Consider the following 18357-nt stretch of genomic DNA (forward strand, 5'->3'; position numbering starts at 1 on the left):
GATTTAGAAAATTCATATTTAATTTCACCATATTACCACTTTGATTAAGTGAAGATGAGAGGTACTTGAATTACTACTACTTTTTCCCCCGTTTTCAAAACCATTTCTACTTCATAAAAAACTGATGATTCGCACATCTGTGAAACTTCATAATTTTTGCATTTACTCGAAATTTAAACTCATAATAGGCTTTAACGAAACGAGTAGTTTTCATCCGGTATCAAACATTTATGTTGCACATTTGTCCAGATATTATTTAAATTAATGTCGGGAAACGATATTTTTCAAACAGCTCCTTGCGTCGTAATTCTTCTAAATTTTAAAAAAAAGTTTCATAATTATCGATGTAGCGTAGGGAACAAAAGTTCCAACAAGCTACCCCATAATTGTACCAATAATTCGCAATTGACAATTTTCACAATGTATCAAAACTGTCGAAAATATTAAAAAATTTCTGCTGCAATAAAAATTTTCCTCAACGCCGTGAATCTTCCGTTACAAAGAATGTACAAAGTTCATTCGTTCAATTATGAAAGCGGCATCTTATTTCGAGTAGTATAATTAATGTTGACTTTTATCGACGTATTGCATCGGTTAATTATGACGTTGTATTTAAAATTTGTAAAAACTGATGTGACGCAAAAAATTTGACGATTTTCAATTGAATTCAAATCGTTTTGTATACCAAATTATAAATACATATCCATGTATACAATAAATTGTAAAATTTCAACATTAACACGTATATATATATATATAACATATGTATTACAACATGCGATTTCGTGGCGTATAGCGGTGATAAACGGAATCGTAAATAAACCGAGGCATACATAAATAATGATGCGAGTGAGTCACCGATACGCCTCATATTTTCATTCATAAATGCCCCCCCTCCCAACAACGTCTCTCCCCCCCGCTCTCTCTTTCTCTCTCTCTCTCTCTCTCTCTCTCTTCTCTGCCTCGGTTCGTACATCGTCGCGGGCGGCAAACGTGCTGCGCACACATCGTACTACATACATTTATATGGTCCGTGGTGCGCCGGCGCGGCTCGAGCTAATATATAGCTTGTTATTTTATGGAGTAGTCGTATAGTGCGAGCGTTGTGTGCGCGTATCACAACACACCATGCTTTGCATATATATTACATGACCTTCATGTATATATGTATTATTATGTACACGGTATGGCCTGTGCGCGTAGGTATCGTATGTAGGTGTCTGGGTCAATGTCTCTTCCGGCAAAGACTCTCTCTTTCCTCTCTCTTCTCTCTTCTCTCTCTCTTCTTCTTTCTCTCCGCCGTTTTCTGTTTCGACGATTTATGTTTTGAATACAAGTGCGGAAAGTCGACAAAACTCTTCCGTAAGTTTCTCTTACCGTTGTCCAATATTTATCTCGTGTCGTTGAACTTCGTTTTAACAAATCGGGGAAAACCTGGACTGTATGCCGTTGTATTTTAACCGTCTTGTCTCTGAAGTATGATCAACGCGGCGTCAGATCAGGCGGGGAAATACAGGGTGACTCGAAATGTTGGTGAATCATTCTTTTTATTTAGTCGAAAGTCTCAAACATGCCTCGATAAACGATGTTTTGCAATCGGCTTATTAATTATAACTTCTGTTATATTGTCTTGAAATTATTAATGGTATCGGGTTTAACTGTATTTTTAGCTTTCGTTGATTATCGAATTCCATTTCATTCGTACATACTTACATACAAAGATTCATTCATTCATTCATTCGACGTTGTCATACTGGTCTTGGTTAATTGAAAAGGAATCGTTGATGAACTTGTGTAACTGAAAAGAGTTTGAGCGTTAATTATTACAGCAATTTATAAACTGTTATAACCTTATGAATTCCAATTAGGCAGCCAAGTCAATGTTATATTTAACTTTAAGTCTCCTTATAATTACATGTGATTGAAAATTATTTGGAGCTTTTTTTAAGATGCACACTGTAGCAAATTTCGTCGGAAAACCTTAGAAAGTTGTGACCAGTCATAGGCATGCTACCGAAAGTAACCATTAGTGATTGACTCGAATAGAACAATTTGAATTTGAAACTGGAATAGAGTGGCGCAAACAGTTGAAGCAAGGAAATCGGCGAAGAATAGAATTTTAACATCTCGCAATTATCAAATGCGTCATTAAATCGCAGTTGTTAATTCAATGTTTGGAAAAAATATCGCGGTTATTCGAAAATGTGTATGAATAGTTGAAAAATCGTATATCTTATCAAACGCTCGACTTAACTAGTGACTTTTCGTTTGTTATTCGTATCGCTTCACTTTGATATAAAAATTGCTGTAACATTGCTTGTTATTGAGACATAGCATTGAATTGACGATCCTTAGGCGACTCCGAGATCAGCATCAGGTACAGTGCACCGTAATGTAATGTACTCGGTTAATTGTACGAAAGAAAGAGCAAAAACGTTTCTATCGCCCGAAAATTTTTGGAAATTTGATATAATTTTAGAAGGGAGAGAGAAAAAAAAAAAAAGAAAGAAAACAGAAAATGCATGATTTACGATTGCGAAATGATACGAATCACAATACAATGCTGTCACACTTTTACATCGTTAATTACATACACTTTTATGGAATTACAGTCAACCTCATTGTCAGTGTATAATTTCTTAGCCCTTTGTTTCTTCGCCATACTTCTCGAAGTTTAGAGGAAAAATACGGTCGTTATCAAGATTAGCTCATCTGCTCAACGCGTGTTTATTTATACCTCTAGTCATCATTTATGCGGTGACTACTTTTTTGCATATGTATATCTATTGTGGTAATCGGTACACAAAATGTTGCATTGTTAATCTTGAAACATGAATCAGGATGTAGCAGGTCTTAATCCTTGCGGCGTATTAACGCTATATACAGGTGAAGGTAAAAAAAAAAAAACGGGCCCGATTAGAAACGTGAATAAAGTCCAAACGTGCGATTATCAAAAAATTTATTTTGCTTGAATTAGGTAATTAATAAAATCTTCTTCACATCTTTCGTAGGATCTGTATATCGATGTACTAGATCTTAAATTTTCAAACGAGTATGATTTTTGTACCGAAACTGTCAGGGGATGAAAAATTGGAAACGGAACGTATTTTGGGATTCGATATTCCGGCTTTTAAATAAACCGTGAATTCTGAGGTTATTTTAACGGTCACCGCAGCCTAAACCGTCAAATCTCACGTTCGGTGCTGACATTGTGCCAAACGCGTCAGCTCTGTCATTCAGTCGGTGGTGTTGACGGGTTGTTGGGTTGTTACATTATACCAGATGTTGAAAACATCGAATAATGCTTTGGATCCCGCGAACCGAAACACATAATTAAACGACAACAGGGTCAGCTGTAATCGATTATGTGCCCTCCGAGTAAATGCAGCGTATTGTCATTTTGGATGAGATACTCGCCCAATGCTTGAGATCATTTGCGATTTGAATCTGTGGCGTTACTTTGGAGTTTATTGCAAACAGCGAAACGATTGCGCCAACAATTGTCGCAGCTAACGACGATGGCGTGATGTAACTTTATTCATTAATTGTGTTTAATCTAGTCACTCTCATGTTCGCGTTTACGTCTGTTTCAGGTGTGATGGGGCTTACTGACGCCAGCGAGTATGAGCTGAGACAGCATAACTAATTGTAAGTATAATTTATTGTTGTAGATATATCACGTCGGTTGTGTATATATATATATATATATATATATTACAGTATAAGATAATCGCGATTTAAATTATTGCTCGAATATGGACACCTAGGGACTAAATTCATCGAAGAAACCTATACGACTACGAATAATTTGTAAAACCTATGGTATGTTTGAGTGAAAAGTATCAACCTATCGGTTTGATAATATTTGATGAAACAATCCATGAATGAGATGGATCACTTAATTTTCTTCGGATGTTTTTTTTAAGTCTCACATAAAGCAAAATTTGTCGAGTTATTTGCAATCGAAAACTTCTCAAAGATTTTTTTTTTTTCATTATTCTGTTATTTTATAATAATACAATAGTCGAAGTTTTATTTTGAACAGGCACGTCTCTAGATTCACAGGTTCAGAAAAAAGTACGCGATGTGAAAAATTCGATGTAAAATTTTTCAGTTACTAATTTGTTGGTTAGTTTTTTGAAGATTTAAAAAATATCGACATACTGCATGAAAAGTAGACGTATATGTAGTTCGATATTTCCTGCGCTTTGTAAATTAATCCGGAAAATTAAACGTCCCGTCTTGTTTTCGCGGAGAAAAATATAATATAAAACTTTTGGCGTGCGCAAATCTTGAGTCTATCTAAACACGCTATTTCGTCATCGTTATTCGAAGGGTTTCGACAATAAGATCCGACGAAAATTCTCACGAGCGATTACTTTTATTTGTTTCACTGCAATTGGACATGTCGAGCAGTATTTTTGCGAATTTTTAACCTAAATACAAGAAGACTTCATCCTGAAATCGGAAAATTGACGGGCAGGTCAGTCGTTCGTGAAAACTATTTGAGCGTCTCACATTACGGAATGTTTATACGATGTACTTCATTAATGTGAAGTATTTTTTGTCTTTCTTCCATGAGGGTCAGCTACATGCGACGACAAATGATCTGATTCCATATTGATTAGTGGTTTTCCTGTCGCAGGATGCTTTGTTCTCTGAATCCCAATTTTGAATGAGCATTTGATTACTTTTTTTAAATACAATTTTTATACCGTTGACACGTTCCATTTGATTCCTTTGTTATCGAATTTGCTTTAACCGCAGTGTGTAAATCCCTTTGGTTTGTAACTGCGGTGTCAAGGGGTGTTTCGCCGAAGCGATTCAAATCTCGATATCGTTCGGAATCATTTTGTAATCTGCGAAATTACACTGAAATTATTAATATTGAAACGAAATTCTGCACCGGTAATCGTCAAAGCGATCGTTGGTAGTTATGCGTAATCATTTAAAATCACCGGAATATCTCTGTCATCTTACGATATCGTATGAAATTTTAGAAATCATGGGAAATCACGTAATCAAAGTAAAATTTATTTTGTCAAATGGTTTCTCGTAATCACATTTATCAAATGTAAACGATCACGAAATATTTAGGAGCGGTTAAAGTGCTCGCCAAATGGCTACATTGTGCTTTTTTCTAGTAGGGTCTGCCTTATGAACGTGAACTTTAATTATTCGATTAATTACCGACTCTTACGATGGATGGATGGATTATTCCAGTCCTGACAAAAGAGGATGAATTGGTGTTAGGAACAAGACCTGAGCTCAAATATTCATTCGCTTTGTATACTTTTCGTACACTTGCCAATTCAATGTAGCTAAACCTCAAGCACCATACCGTACCTATAACAGATTTCCCTGAAAAATGCCTTCCGAACCTCGGCTCATTTTCTTGAAATCAATCACACTTCAAACTTCGACTCTACGACGCCCTATTCGCGTAACTCTACAAATGAAACATCGTACAACGAATATTGGACAATAATCTTTTTCAAACAAATTTAGGAGCCTACTGTAAGTTGGGATGTGTTTCTCTGGATAATAATAAACAGAGTAAAGTTTGGTGACTACGAAAGCGTTCGGATAGCCAAGAATCGCAGAGCTTCATGGGGTCCATTGGGGTCTTCATGTGTCGTAGAAATATATCGTCTGGTATGTTCAATCTCGTTTATTGTCGCTTCAGCAACCGATGTATTCATAAGCTGGTGGCCTTGCGATTACAAATGTTTTTGGTAACGTCGGTAGTAATTATTCGATAAACGTCGATGTGAAAGGGCACGATGGAGAAGCGTCAAGACCATAAGATAACTACTGTCGTCAGCCTGAACCGCAGGCGTTTAATCGCGACCCACCCGGTCCGCATCCCTGTATATTAAGACTCGGGTAAAGATGGCGGCTTGCTGTCCCGGCTCTCTGCCATTACGCGATTCCAAGGAATCGTACACTCGTAGTTTACTCGTAGTTCGTGCGAAGGATGGAATCACGGTGGACGGCGCAGAGAGGAGAGAAGCGAATAGAAGAGGAGAGGAGCAGTGGTGAGAGGAGAGGAGAGGAGAGGAGAGGAGAGGAGAGGAGAGGAGAGACAGAGAAAGATAGAGAGAAACAGAGAGAGAGAGAGAGAGAGAGAGATAGCAGCAATCAATACGCAGCCGACAGCAAAACCACTCCAACCTAGCCGAGCCCGAGTCAACCTGACCCCTCCAACCCAACGTCGTTGGATACTCGCTGAGATATATGCTTCCCATCTATACGTAGGCTGCACATGTCTCTACAGAGTCGCCACAACATCATAACGGAGAGTTTACTCGGGAGAAATTCTCTCGCTTTGGAAACATTGTTGTACACCCATCGTATTGTGCCATGCCACTTGGCCATTTTCACTCGTGAGTTAGCTGAAAATATGATTAATTCTCCCCGTTTTGCAACGGGTTGAGCTTTTCAAGATATGTAACTGCAGTGATGTTTATTATACGGGTCACAAGCTTCACTGACGAGTATAAATTTTATATGTTGTTTGAGGAAGAGGAGTAACGGGAGGATGTGTGCTTGCATTGTGTACACTTGGGAGATTGAAGCTAACTCTAACGTTAACGTCACGAAACATTAGGAGGAAGTTCATTATTTCGTAATTTTAGAATGACTTTCGACGAGGAGTTAGCTGTTTTGAGAAATATGGCTATGTTTGGTTCGTTATGATTTACTTAATGTCAGACAATTCTAATGGCGCGAAGTAAAGATTTTTTTCCTGAACTTGCCATCTTACAATAACGGTATTAACTTTAATCACACGTGCACTTATCTATCGTCCAGACAGCGCACTGACGGTATTTCGTACCTTGTAACAGCATTGAAAACGCGAAGTGTGCGTGTCTGATAAACTTAGAGAGTCCTGTAATTACTGTCTTGACTGTCGATGATTTTAGAAATTTCCGAACGATACAAATTACAAATCAACTTTGATTACCATTTGAATGGTTCCATCACTCCAATAACTAGCTCGCTTGTAATATCTGTATCATCATAATACTTAACACGTTCACAGAAGATTGAATTACTGAATGAAATAGACACGCGTCTGACTGTATGAAGTATTTCTGATTTTTACTTGAATGTCTCTGTAATGTTGTTACTGCAAAAAAGCGCTTTGAAGATAATGTTACGATTGCGTTGAATCACTTTGCTGATGAAATAATCATTGCGTTTATAGTTGATACAGATATTGCATACATTAAATGACTCGTGATGATAGTTTATTACTAATAAATTTCGTTTAACGATCACCGTCTACTATTACGAGTTACATCAGCGTAGCAATGAGTTTACAACTACACAACGTTATGAATGCAAATGCGAACCTGCGCGATAAATTGTACAGTGTAGGTAAGGTAATTAAGTAACCGTGAATTTTACTTGTGCTTTTAATCATTCTTTATACTTACCGAGGGAATTTATTTGAAAAGGTAGCTAGACTAGTTGAATAAGTAATTGAGGGCTATGCTGGTGTTCCGAGAAAATACGTAATTCGGATATTAATATAAACCATTGTTGAGAATGCTTTTAAGAATTCGTGTCATTTCGAAAAATTTATCTAATAATGTGAGTTAACGAATTTAAGAAAAGTTTCATGGATCAAAGTCTCACCGTATATTAAATTTGTTATCCGATGGGTGATGCACGTGTTATTTCTCACTCTCTAAACATTCAATGGTGAGGAAATCAAATTTTATAACCACGATAAACATCGTTAAGGAAGTAGGTGGGAATTCAGGGCCAGGATGGATTGACACGAAGTCATCGACTGAATTACGCAGCTCGTACGATTACAGTAAGACACCAGTTCAAAACTCCGGGGAAAAAAGAAACGGAATAAACAGTCTCTCACGATGTGGGGTGGATTCTATAATCCGATTCAATAACGACCGTAAGCAGCAAATGAGTCTTGTGTACAAACGTTCATAAATAGTAATATCCAATGACTCTTGTGTTAACCTATCGTGAATATAATGAAATCGAGAAACACATCCAGGCAATCAATATTTCAGCACCGCAGATGCTGACTTTATTTAACATTTAAACGTAATAGGTTTGCGGAGGGAATGCGAAAGATCAAAGTGGCTCACTCTTCGTTCCAATCCATCAATGCGAAACCGATTGTCAATGTTCCGAATTGTGTTCCGATAGAAATATGTAGTTGTACGTTTTGATGCCGACGAACACGACAGTTGCTACTGTAAACATCTCTCATCGATCACAAGTTGTTGGGAATTTATCTCATGTTTGACATGACAGATTGAATTGAAATCACAGTCTCTAATTCTGTAAAAATTAAACCTACTCGTCGGAATATTGGAAATGACATCTCAGATGCTCTGTTTCTGAATTAAGAATAGGACCAACGCTTATTTCGAAACCTTTTTTAATTGGTGCAAAATAAATCATCGACCTACCGATATTTCTCTTAAAGCAGAGTTATGTGTTGATTTCATTCTTACAAAGTTTGCAATTTTCCTGTACAGTGTTTTGACCAAATAGTAGCATCAATGCCCACTAACGTTGGTCACAATTACGATTATTTTTGCAAGTAATTAAGTCCCCGTTGTGACAAAATACAATATCCTGAAAATACAGCAAAGACGAGTGTATTTTAAAAGCCCATTTAAAACTTCTCCAAACATATTTCAAGGATCTTTCTAATTTACATATCATTCCGAATCCTCTTTGTCGCACGTTTGGAAGCTCAAGAGCTTATCGAGCGTGAGTGATTAATGAGCAAAAACGTTGAAATTCGAACGTCCCATCCCTTTTATTCTTTCCGGACTCGCAACGTCCGGGTTTATTCAGATCAATCCAAGTAATAATCGTGCGCATCCTTTCTCTTCCAGAGGACTGGCATGGAGAAAGAGAACTCCGGAGGGAGCGCGGACAACGCGCCAGGAGGGACCTCGACCTCCGCGTCTGCGGCTTCGGTTACATCAGGTTCAGCTGCCGAAAAAATTCAGGCAGATCAAGCGAACCCTTTGCTGGACCCGACAGCTCTCTTCAATGGTAAGTGCCTGTCATTTTCATCGCGATTTTCACGAAGCATTCCGAGCGATGCAGACTACTGGGTGGTCTTTTTTAATCGCCCCAGGCGAATACCTCGGGAACTGGAAGAGATACGAGAAAAAGTTTGATACAAACCCTGAAGGGTTTCGAGGGGGAAAGATAACGCTGATACGCGTTGATTCGTGGATTGACCCACTTTCGTGTTTCTTCGCGCACTCTGCGATTTAAGACAGGGAATATATATTGAGAATATTCCGCAATGAAACTGAAATAAGTATGCATATTTTTTGTTTTTTACATAATATTTGAACGGTAAAAAACTATTGTACGCTGCGAGGCATGCGTGTTTAAACTTCATTCAAAGACCCTGTAATAATTTGTCCTAATTCACAAGTCCATCTGCATCGCCACGATTATTGTCCGATCAACGAAAATGAGCAACGAATTCTGTGGCGAAGCTTTCTCTCTCTCTCTCTCGCTCTCTCTCTTCGCCACTACGTCTATAATCTGCCGATTAAACTACCTTTCACCTTTTATTTGCGAACGCTGCTGCAGGGACTGGCGAAATGAAACGGTCCCGGGATACTGCGCGGTATTAAAAGAGGACCGGCGACGTCGTAGTTCCACTTCATCCCCGTTCCACCACGAATGTCTGTCCGTCCTGCCGCTGCTCCTGCCGTCAGGACGAGCGAAGGGACAGAGGGGCAGCAGGGCTCCGGTTATAACGGGGATGGGGAGCAGCTATGCCGGTTCTCGCTGTATATTTATTGATTGCCACCTCACCTAGCCCGCTTCTCCTCTCCTCTCTCCTCTCTCCTCGGCACATCCCAACCCATCCCCGGGGTTCCTCCGTCGAACAGCCCCCGCGCTGTTCCCGCTCTCTGTCTATCCGTCTCTTTTATTCTCTCTTTACAACCTCGCCATTCGAATGTCGGCCCGAAGAATTTCGGACCGCCAGGAAGTCGGCTTGACTAGAGAGGGGCACTCGAGGAACGAGAGTTTCGGCATTAAATCCGAGTTACCCGTGCAGACACGATTTTTCTCTACGCCGGATTCCGTCCGTCATATAGTAGTTGGAAACGTAATTTCAGGAATTTTTTTTTACAGAGCGTACCGTTTTGAGGTGAATTATTCAATATCTCGGGTGAAACAGGTTTCACGGAACATCGTTTTGGATATAATAAGTTTTCCGGCTTTGTGGGGGATATTGTATTGGGCTGCCAATAACCTTTCTAGCAATTGCAGTATTAAGCAGAGGTCACCTCGGATTTCTTGATAGGATAACCATCTTTTTTACAGATGTAAAAATATTGCAGTCAATTTCAAACACTCGAGAGTTTGAGCATTTTAAAATTCGAAGAGGATTCACGATTGAATTGTGAATCAACGCCCGCTCACCTGTATTGAACGCATCGAAAGACCATGTAGAATCAAAATAGAAGAGTTCTGATATAACAAGCAGTTGATTCGACTCGTAACGACAACTTTGTATTGATTTACGGGCTGCAAAGTTGAAAATCACAAATGTTCTGCGCATCGTGATTGCCGGTAAACTCCTGTTGCATTTACAATTTACTATAAATTAAACTAATTCAAGTTTCTAACGTGCACTGTATTCTGCCAGTTATACAAGGTACATACGAGCGTAAAAATCCTTTTTTCTTTTTATATTGTTTTAGCGACAGGAGCGAGTGTAACAGCCTTTTAGAAGCTTGTTTTGTTTGTCGAGAAAATGAAATTGACATGTCGTATGCGAATAGCTTGAGGCAGCTTTCATCTCCGGTTTGAAAGACGTTTTATTAACTCCTTTATTCAGTACCGACTTCGGTCATTTCTCTTTCTTAACAGATTAGTGTGCCAGTACACATTATACAGGTATTTCTATTTCCGGATACTGTACGGGGTCGAAGTTGACGTTGTACAATAAAAACTCGCAAGTATTCATGATTCGTGAAATTCATGATCTTATGGTCTTTTGATGCACTATCACTTTCAGAGCGACAGTCTTACGCTTATATGGCTGTCCGTTAACTGAGTTCACTTTCGAACAAATACGACTTATAAATTCCCTATACTGGCGATGATACAGATTTTTTCAATTTAAAAAGTTAATTATTATTGTATATTTGTTTTCAAAGTAGAATGAAAATTTCTTAGACGGGGCACTTTTCGAGTTGGGGTTGCTTGTGTCTCACAAAAATTCTATGGTGTTTTTACGGGCCTCACAAAATATCTTTGCGATATTTTTAAAGTAAAAATTTGAAATCTGGCAGCCAGGGTTTATCTTAAAAATGTATTGTTCTTAACCATTTTATGGTTCTGAAATAATTTTTTTCGTGAATTTAGAATGGTTGAACTATGCATGGCCGACTGGCTGGCTTCTTTTTCATCGAACAATTCTAGCCTTTTTTTTTTTTTACAAATATGCCTCTTCCCGTTCGTTTTTCGTAATTCATCTTGACAATCATTGTGGTAGAGAACCGTTCGAACTAAAAGATAGATCTCTTTGACTTGCAATTATGGAACGTACCTCGTTAATACGGAACGCTAATACACCATTCGTTATTTTTCGTCTCGACAACCTCAGCGATGACGTAACGGAGCGTCAAGCGTGACCGGAGTAATTCCAACTACCTACGTTCAAGGTACAGTATATACGGCGCAAACTGTGCTCGATAATCTTTTACAACGTATACGAGGATACCGGCAAAAGACGATAACTCGTCAACGATCCGGAGCTAACGTTTGACGGGAGTTACGGCGTTAATTAACTTGGTCGTGAATACGCCGTAAGATGATTCGGTATCAATTTAATATCACTCGTCATTGAAGTGTCGGGTGAAAACAAAAATGCAAATCCAAATGCTAAGGTTAAGGTTCCTTCTCTGTTTGCATGATTTTTTTTTTTTTAAATTTATTTGTTTTTCACTCAACCATGTCTCACTCGCGAAGAGTTACTGGTATACAGATAGATACACGCCGGTCGATTTCTTTGCAATTTAATTCATTCAGAGTTGGGATGTTGGCATTTGTGGGAAAGCTATTGGAAAAAGAAGTTTGCTGTAATCGATGCAGCAGCCGCTCTATAAGGTAGTCGAATAATCACTTATGGATATTTATTGCGATGTGTAGAGCTTTGATCAAGGATTGTGGGAACCGTTTGGTTTATTAAGCTTGTTAGCGACTTCACGTTTCCATCGAGTTTATAGACGGTATATTCGTAACGAGTATTCGTCACTTGCACTATTATTTTTTTCGTCACGCTTATTTATCACTAATATTTGAGTTTTTATGGCGGAAGGTCGTTACGGGGATATAACGATTTACTATTTCCAGAAGTTTATTGATTGATCGATTGATCGACTGATCGACTGATCGACTGATCGACTGATCGACTGATTGATACCCGTTTATTCTTTGTTCTGGACGTTTCACGTACCTGCTACTTTGGATTATATATTTGGTTGGCGTCTGTTGTATGTTTATCGTTTTTATACAACAATAATTCATGTTACCACAGTGAGTAATTGTTTAACATGTGATAGGTACACGCTTGCTTGATAATTAATCTCACATTTTCGGGTTATCTTGACTGATTTGAATTCCATTTGTTTCACTGGCTGTAGTGACCTAGAATCTTTACAATGTATGAAAAATCGACAATCTGGACCTGAATCTGGATCAAATATTTCAAATTTGGTAATATTGATGAACAACAGATTGCAGGGGAACATTGATTTATCCAAACGCTATAATATTGCTACTTTTTACTCGTCTCAAGTAATCGGCGAAAATAATTTTGTCAAACTTGAACAAGATCGTCGGAAGTTAATCGAGTTGTTGACCTTGTGTAAACATTTCGTTGGTTCGGCACAATTTTCAGGATAGTTTAATGTCAATAATGAAAGCCTGCGTTACTCGCATGTAACCAATTGAAGAGCCTAATCTTTAATATCTATCTTTTGATTATATGCGCTAATGCGTTGATCGAAATCGTCGAGCAATTGATCCGTCTTCATTGTTAAATCGTTATGACTTTGTCTAAATGAATTCTCGACTAGAGATTCGTGTAAATTCGTCGTGGAAATAGAAAAAATTTCTATAGATACCCGACAAATTTCACGCGACACGTTCAAACTCTGATATTTATCCATAATGTGATCGCTTCGGATCGTTTGGAATGAATTACCCTTAGAGAGCAGGTAAAGATCGGATCAGGTTTAGTCGTCCTTTCTCGCTGTTTGCAGCTGCATGCGTGCGTGTCTCGGCAACGATGCAATGCATGCACCGGATTGATCGCAGGTTAAAATGGCCGCTGTTTGACGCAGTTCGGGATGAAGAGGCGGTTGGTGGCGGGACGGGGGGCGGGGGGGCACGACTGCAGATGCGAAATGCAGACTGAACAGCTTTTCTCGTGACGACGTACAGTTATTGAACCGCCGACGACGACCTTCTCGAGGAATTGCCGATGCAAGTCGACCAAGGTAGACAGACAGAAGCAGGCCGCTGCATAAAATTGCCTAGAAACCTGAAACAACGTAATCATTTCTCGAATCGTAATGATAGTGTCGATAATCATCGTAGGACGTTACTATCCGTCTTCAAATTGGATTATATTTCCAGTACGAAAGCTTCATCTTTTCACCCTGATTATATTTTGACAAAAATTAGTGCCGCTTGGTGGGAGTTGACCGGTTCTGAAAATTATACTTATTTCGGTATGCGTATCCGGAAGATACTTTTCTGCTTGGATGTAATTTGTATATTTTTTTTGTTAATTAGCATCGACGTCGTTTACGGTATGTTCGCATTTTTAACGGAGGATACTGAGTCGAATAAAAACTTAATTTAAATTAATTATTCCTGGTGAAATAGATTTGTAGGAGTTGCTTGACTATTTAAGTTTCCATCACCGTGGAACAATGGAGTATTGAAACAAGTGGAGTATGAGAAAAGTAATGTAGTTATCGTAAATTGTAGAATTGTAATTAAAAAAAAAATTGTACTCGATCACGATCCTTATGGAAATATTTCGAGTTGGTTAATTGATGCGTTGTCGAGTATCCGATGATGTATTTAAGCTCTGCAACGACAAAGTAGCTATCCACAAAGCTTGTGACGTTGAATTTGACATTTCTAGGAAAATTTCGCCGCATTGCAAAAGTAGAGAAAAGTCTTTTACATTTACAGGATATTATAATTAGATTTGAACGAACGCGTTGAATGTCACTTCTACCGATATTTTCAAAGCCTACGTATCACTAATGTTAAAATACCAGAGTTAGCTCATCAGGGAATCATCAGAGTATCCACACTCGGAAAAATTTCGTACACAAAGCAGTGAAACTTCTAGAACATTGGATTTTCTCTTTTCTATCTTATTTGCCAATGCATACTTAAAATTCTTAACACGCAGGTATGTGAATTGAATCAGTCGATTATGAATTCTTGCACTGAGTAAATGTAGAGCAAATAATAATATTAATTGACTTGCTAACGGATTCAGGCTTGAATAAATAAAAGTTGTTGCTGATAGTTTCATTCGGGATTTATGCTTTATCAGTTTGATCTGAGAAATGAAATTACCCTGAATACAATCATAGGTTATACCCTCATCAAAACTCGGAAAAAGCTTATACGCTACTGTATGAGACCGTTCTTGACAAGCTTCGAAACGGTTGAGTTGCTAACCAAGACCTAAATTTTACGAACTTAAAACAGTCACTGGTCGTGAAATTCGATACGGTTGTATTGTCTGTATGTAAGCGGTCGCTTTGCTTCGTTTTAGAAAGCACAAAGCAAGAATCTCTAATGAAATTTGGAAAGGGTAATTGATGACTTGAGTTTCATGTTGAGATGCCTGCAGCCGTAGTGGAGAAATCGACAAACAATCAGACTGCAGCCGAATGTTTCGAATACAATTCCGAAAGAACAAGAACAAAATCAACAAATGCCTCTCCTCCATCCCACGATGTATTCAATTACCGAGCATGGTTCATAAAGTAATACAAGTATCGTAAAAAACTTATCATCTCGTGTTGTTTACAGCCAATACTTGCCCTCGCTCGTTAACATTATTAATCGACAAACGTCTTAGAATTATGAATATTTAAACTTATGTGAAAGAGGAGCAACTATGAAAAAGTTGAATAGTCGTAACTGAAAGAAGCTTGCGTGACAAAAACCTGGGATGTTTGAAAGCTACTTTTACTGCCAAATGACAAAGTTACGACTAAATTTTAAGGAGTGGGCTTCAAAATCCCGTCATTTAACAAACGGGTGATACCATTGATTTCCAATGATTTCTTAGCTTTCTATACGTGGTGTTCTTTGTGTATGTATGTATAATATAGAAATCACTGAAAATCATTCGAAATTAGGTGTAACAATGTTAACGAATCGTACAACAAAAAGGTCCCTCGGGCTCAACTTATTTCATATCTTTCAACGAGTGAACAGAACTTTGGTGGATACGAGAGGCTGACTATGGTCTCGTCCTTTTGTAATAAACACGGCGTAAGGAAAGACCGAAAAGGACGCCTCCTTTCCTCTCTCTTTCCGTCTCGGGCTTTCTGACGAGGTACGGACACGTTGGTATGCACTCCTACTACTGTCAGAGTCCAAAGTTTCACTAGCGAAACTCACAAGAGGTCGATATGTACACGTACAATTAGTAAGCTTAGTTAGTCTGCCACGTTTCAAAGACGCAGCATATCTTTTTTCCCTTGAACTTGGCTCATTCGACTCAATCGTGTCTAATATTTTTTTACATTTTTTCTTTCTTTTTTTTTTAACTTACGTATTATCGGATATTCTTACATTCAATTATTGCTTATGTCTTATTTTCAAAGTATAGTTGGTCCGTTGATAGACGATAAATCGAGATTCTCAGATGGCATCATGGTCATGATGACCAACGCGTATAACGGTTCAGTCAAACAACCGTCCAACCTAAAATTTTTGATACATACATGTATAATTAACTTGGTTTTATGTTCTTGGTATCAGTTGATACTGAAATTCGGCTCTCAAATCTGCTGGTTTAGTGAAACTTTGAACACTTTCTTTAAGAGGGATCAGCATGCGGCGACTCTTACGCAAATTCAATCATTGCATGTAACTACTATAGTCTTGAACCATCTTCCTTTTAAACCACGGATTAAAAATCAAGATTGAAGATTTGAACTTTTCGAAACGATAAGCTACTTTGACAAATGGAACATGCGGATTGCTGAGATCACGTTCAATTTTCCATGGTTTAGAAGTGGTTCAGGTGCGAGTATCGCATACCGTCAATTGGCTGAACAAACAATCGAGACGCATCGCGGCGCGTGAAAATTGCAGTGGTTTCCTAAATCCTTGAACTTTCTTCATACAAGTACAGTACTCGTATAAACTTACGGAGACATCGATGCCAACTTGGTATTACTTTTAATTTGATGCCGGTGTAGTAGATTTATAAGGCACAGGTATATACCTTGCGTAAAACGACGGACAATTGATTACGAGATACAGACACGGGAATTCGTCTGGCTGCGTCGAACTTTGTCGCATTGAAAGTGCCGACCTTGAATCAACCGAGTGCAGATCGCCTCGCCGATACCAAACTGGTCTGAAATCACTTGACGACATGGCGCGGTCAGGTAGAACGATAAAACTTACAGTTGCCGGTTCGAGGTGAGACAAGAGCGCAGGTTTGTCTACGAAAGCTGCACTTGCCCCATTCTCTCTCGTTTCTTCGTCGTGACTGCTGCATTTCGTAGGTCAGAGTCAGTCGTCTTGGAAACTAAACTTTTACTTCCGTATTGTCGTATTTCGTGGGTACGAAAACAAGTGTTACGCGTGCATGATTTTTGTCCGATTAGTGTACGGAAGAGCTTGGTAAGACGGAATTCTAGCGGAAAATACGAGAAAGACAGGACTTTAAGTATTGGATCCTGAATTGTCTCGTTCGAAACAACCAACGCGTTTGTCTAATTGTAATATAGAAACTGGTACTGTGATAGGCATTACTGTGCAAACTTTCTGCTCTGCAAATTGCGGTTCCGTTGGATTTCCAATTAATAGGGAGCAGAAAATTTTCCAAACTTTGTTACACGTGACTGCATGTTAATTTATTATATTTACGATGGTGCGTCGGTAAACTTCTTGGCTTGAAAATAATGAACGGAAGATCGAGTTTATGGGATGAATCTATCTAATCACAGGAATGAGGTGGTATTGTGAATATTTCGAGGAGCTCGGCATGACTGAACCTATTGCGAGTTCGTTCGACGAATGAGGAAAATGTAGATTTCATGGCGACGCACGCAAGGGTTTCATACTTTTTATTGATTTCATTACGAGATAGCCGTACATTCGATATATTGTCGAATCATTATATTCGTAAGTTTCGGAGGCTTCTATAAAACTGGAAAAACAGAAAATACGTACTGGATTTATCGACAAATACTAGGCTGGCGATGCTTCGTTTTGGAATAGCTTCAAAATTGTTGAAAATCTAGAACAGACTAGTTCGCAATTTTACCTTGCGATAGATCAATTTATGAAGAAAACTGTTCTCTACAAATTCGCTGAATCACTTTTTTATTGACATGTCGACGTTATTAAATATTTAATTTTACCATGTATGGCAATATCCAGTTGATTACTGAAAAAAACATCTGAGGAAATCAGAGGTACAGTTTTACCACAAATGCAGAATTTTTATTTTTGTTCGTAAAATAATTAAAAATGTAAAACTTGTCGTGTAATTGCAATGTATATTTAAAACTAAACATTTCGTGCCTGTGTATTTTGACCTCTCGTAGAGCTGTAATTAGAAAAAAAAATGTCAAGTTCATAAAAGAATTGAGTAAATATTCAACTTTGATCAAACAGAGACGAAAGTTGTAATCAAAGAAACAGTTATCTGAGTGCGTGTAGGCTTTGGATCTGCAATACAACGACTCAAAATTTTGATTAATAAAAAATCAGAGACCCAAAAAGTTGACGTATTCTCGTTTAGATGTAGAAAATTCCACATACATATATATATATTTCTTTTTTTTTATCCTTATCGGGTTTTTCTTGAAAGAGAGCTGCCGTCTCCTTGCCATCTTTGTTGTTTCTCCTTTTTCTTTTTTACCCATCGCTCGCGTCCTCATATCGTAGAAAAGCAAAATGGCCGTGTTATGAAATCGATTGACGAGGGGTCGGGGCAAGGATAGCGGGTCCATATCCCTGGAATCGCGCGCAGAAACGTTCCGAAACTACCACTTCGAATCAATCCCAGCCGGAAAAACGTACCGATCGACATTTTTTGTAAAT

General features: G+C 38.4%; 1 protein-coding gene across 13 annotated transcripts in view; it reads left to right on the top strand.

The window, feature by feature from the left end:
* Window positions 1–18357, top strand: part of LOC124301841 (bromodomain adjacent to zinc finger domain protein 2B-like) — a 118114-nt gene that overhangs the window by 61159 nt on the left and 38598 nt on the right. For all 13 annotated transcript variants that reach the window (XM_046757333.1, XM_046757344.1, XM_046757332.1 and 10 more), the window contains exons 2-3: window positions 3594–3648; window positions 8886–9048. In XM_046757333.1, the coding sequence (XP_046613289.1) occupies window positions 8895–9048 (154 nt within the window). In that variant the 5' untranslated portion in view covers window positions 3594–3648; window positions 8886–8894. The remainder of the gene's footprint in view (window positions 1–3593; window positions 3649–8885; window positions 9049–18357) is intronic.

This window comes from Neodiprion virginianus, chromosome 4 (genome assembly GCF_021901495.1).
Source record: "Neodiprion virginianus isolate iyNeoVirg1 chromosome 4, iyNeoVirg1.1, whole genome shotgun sequence".
Lineage (NCBI taxonomy): Eukaryota > Metazoa > Arthropoda > Insecta > Hymenoptera > Diprionidae > Neodiprion > Neodiprion virginianus.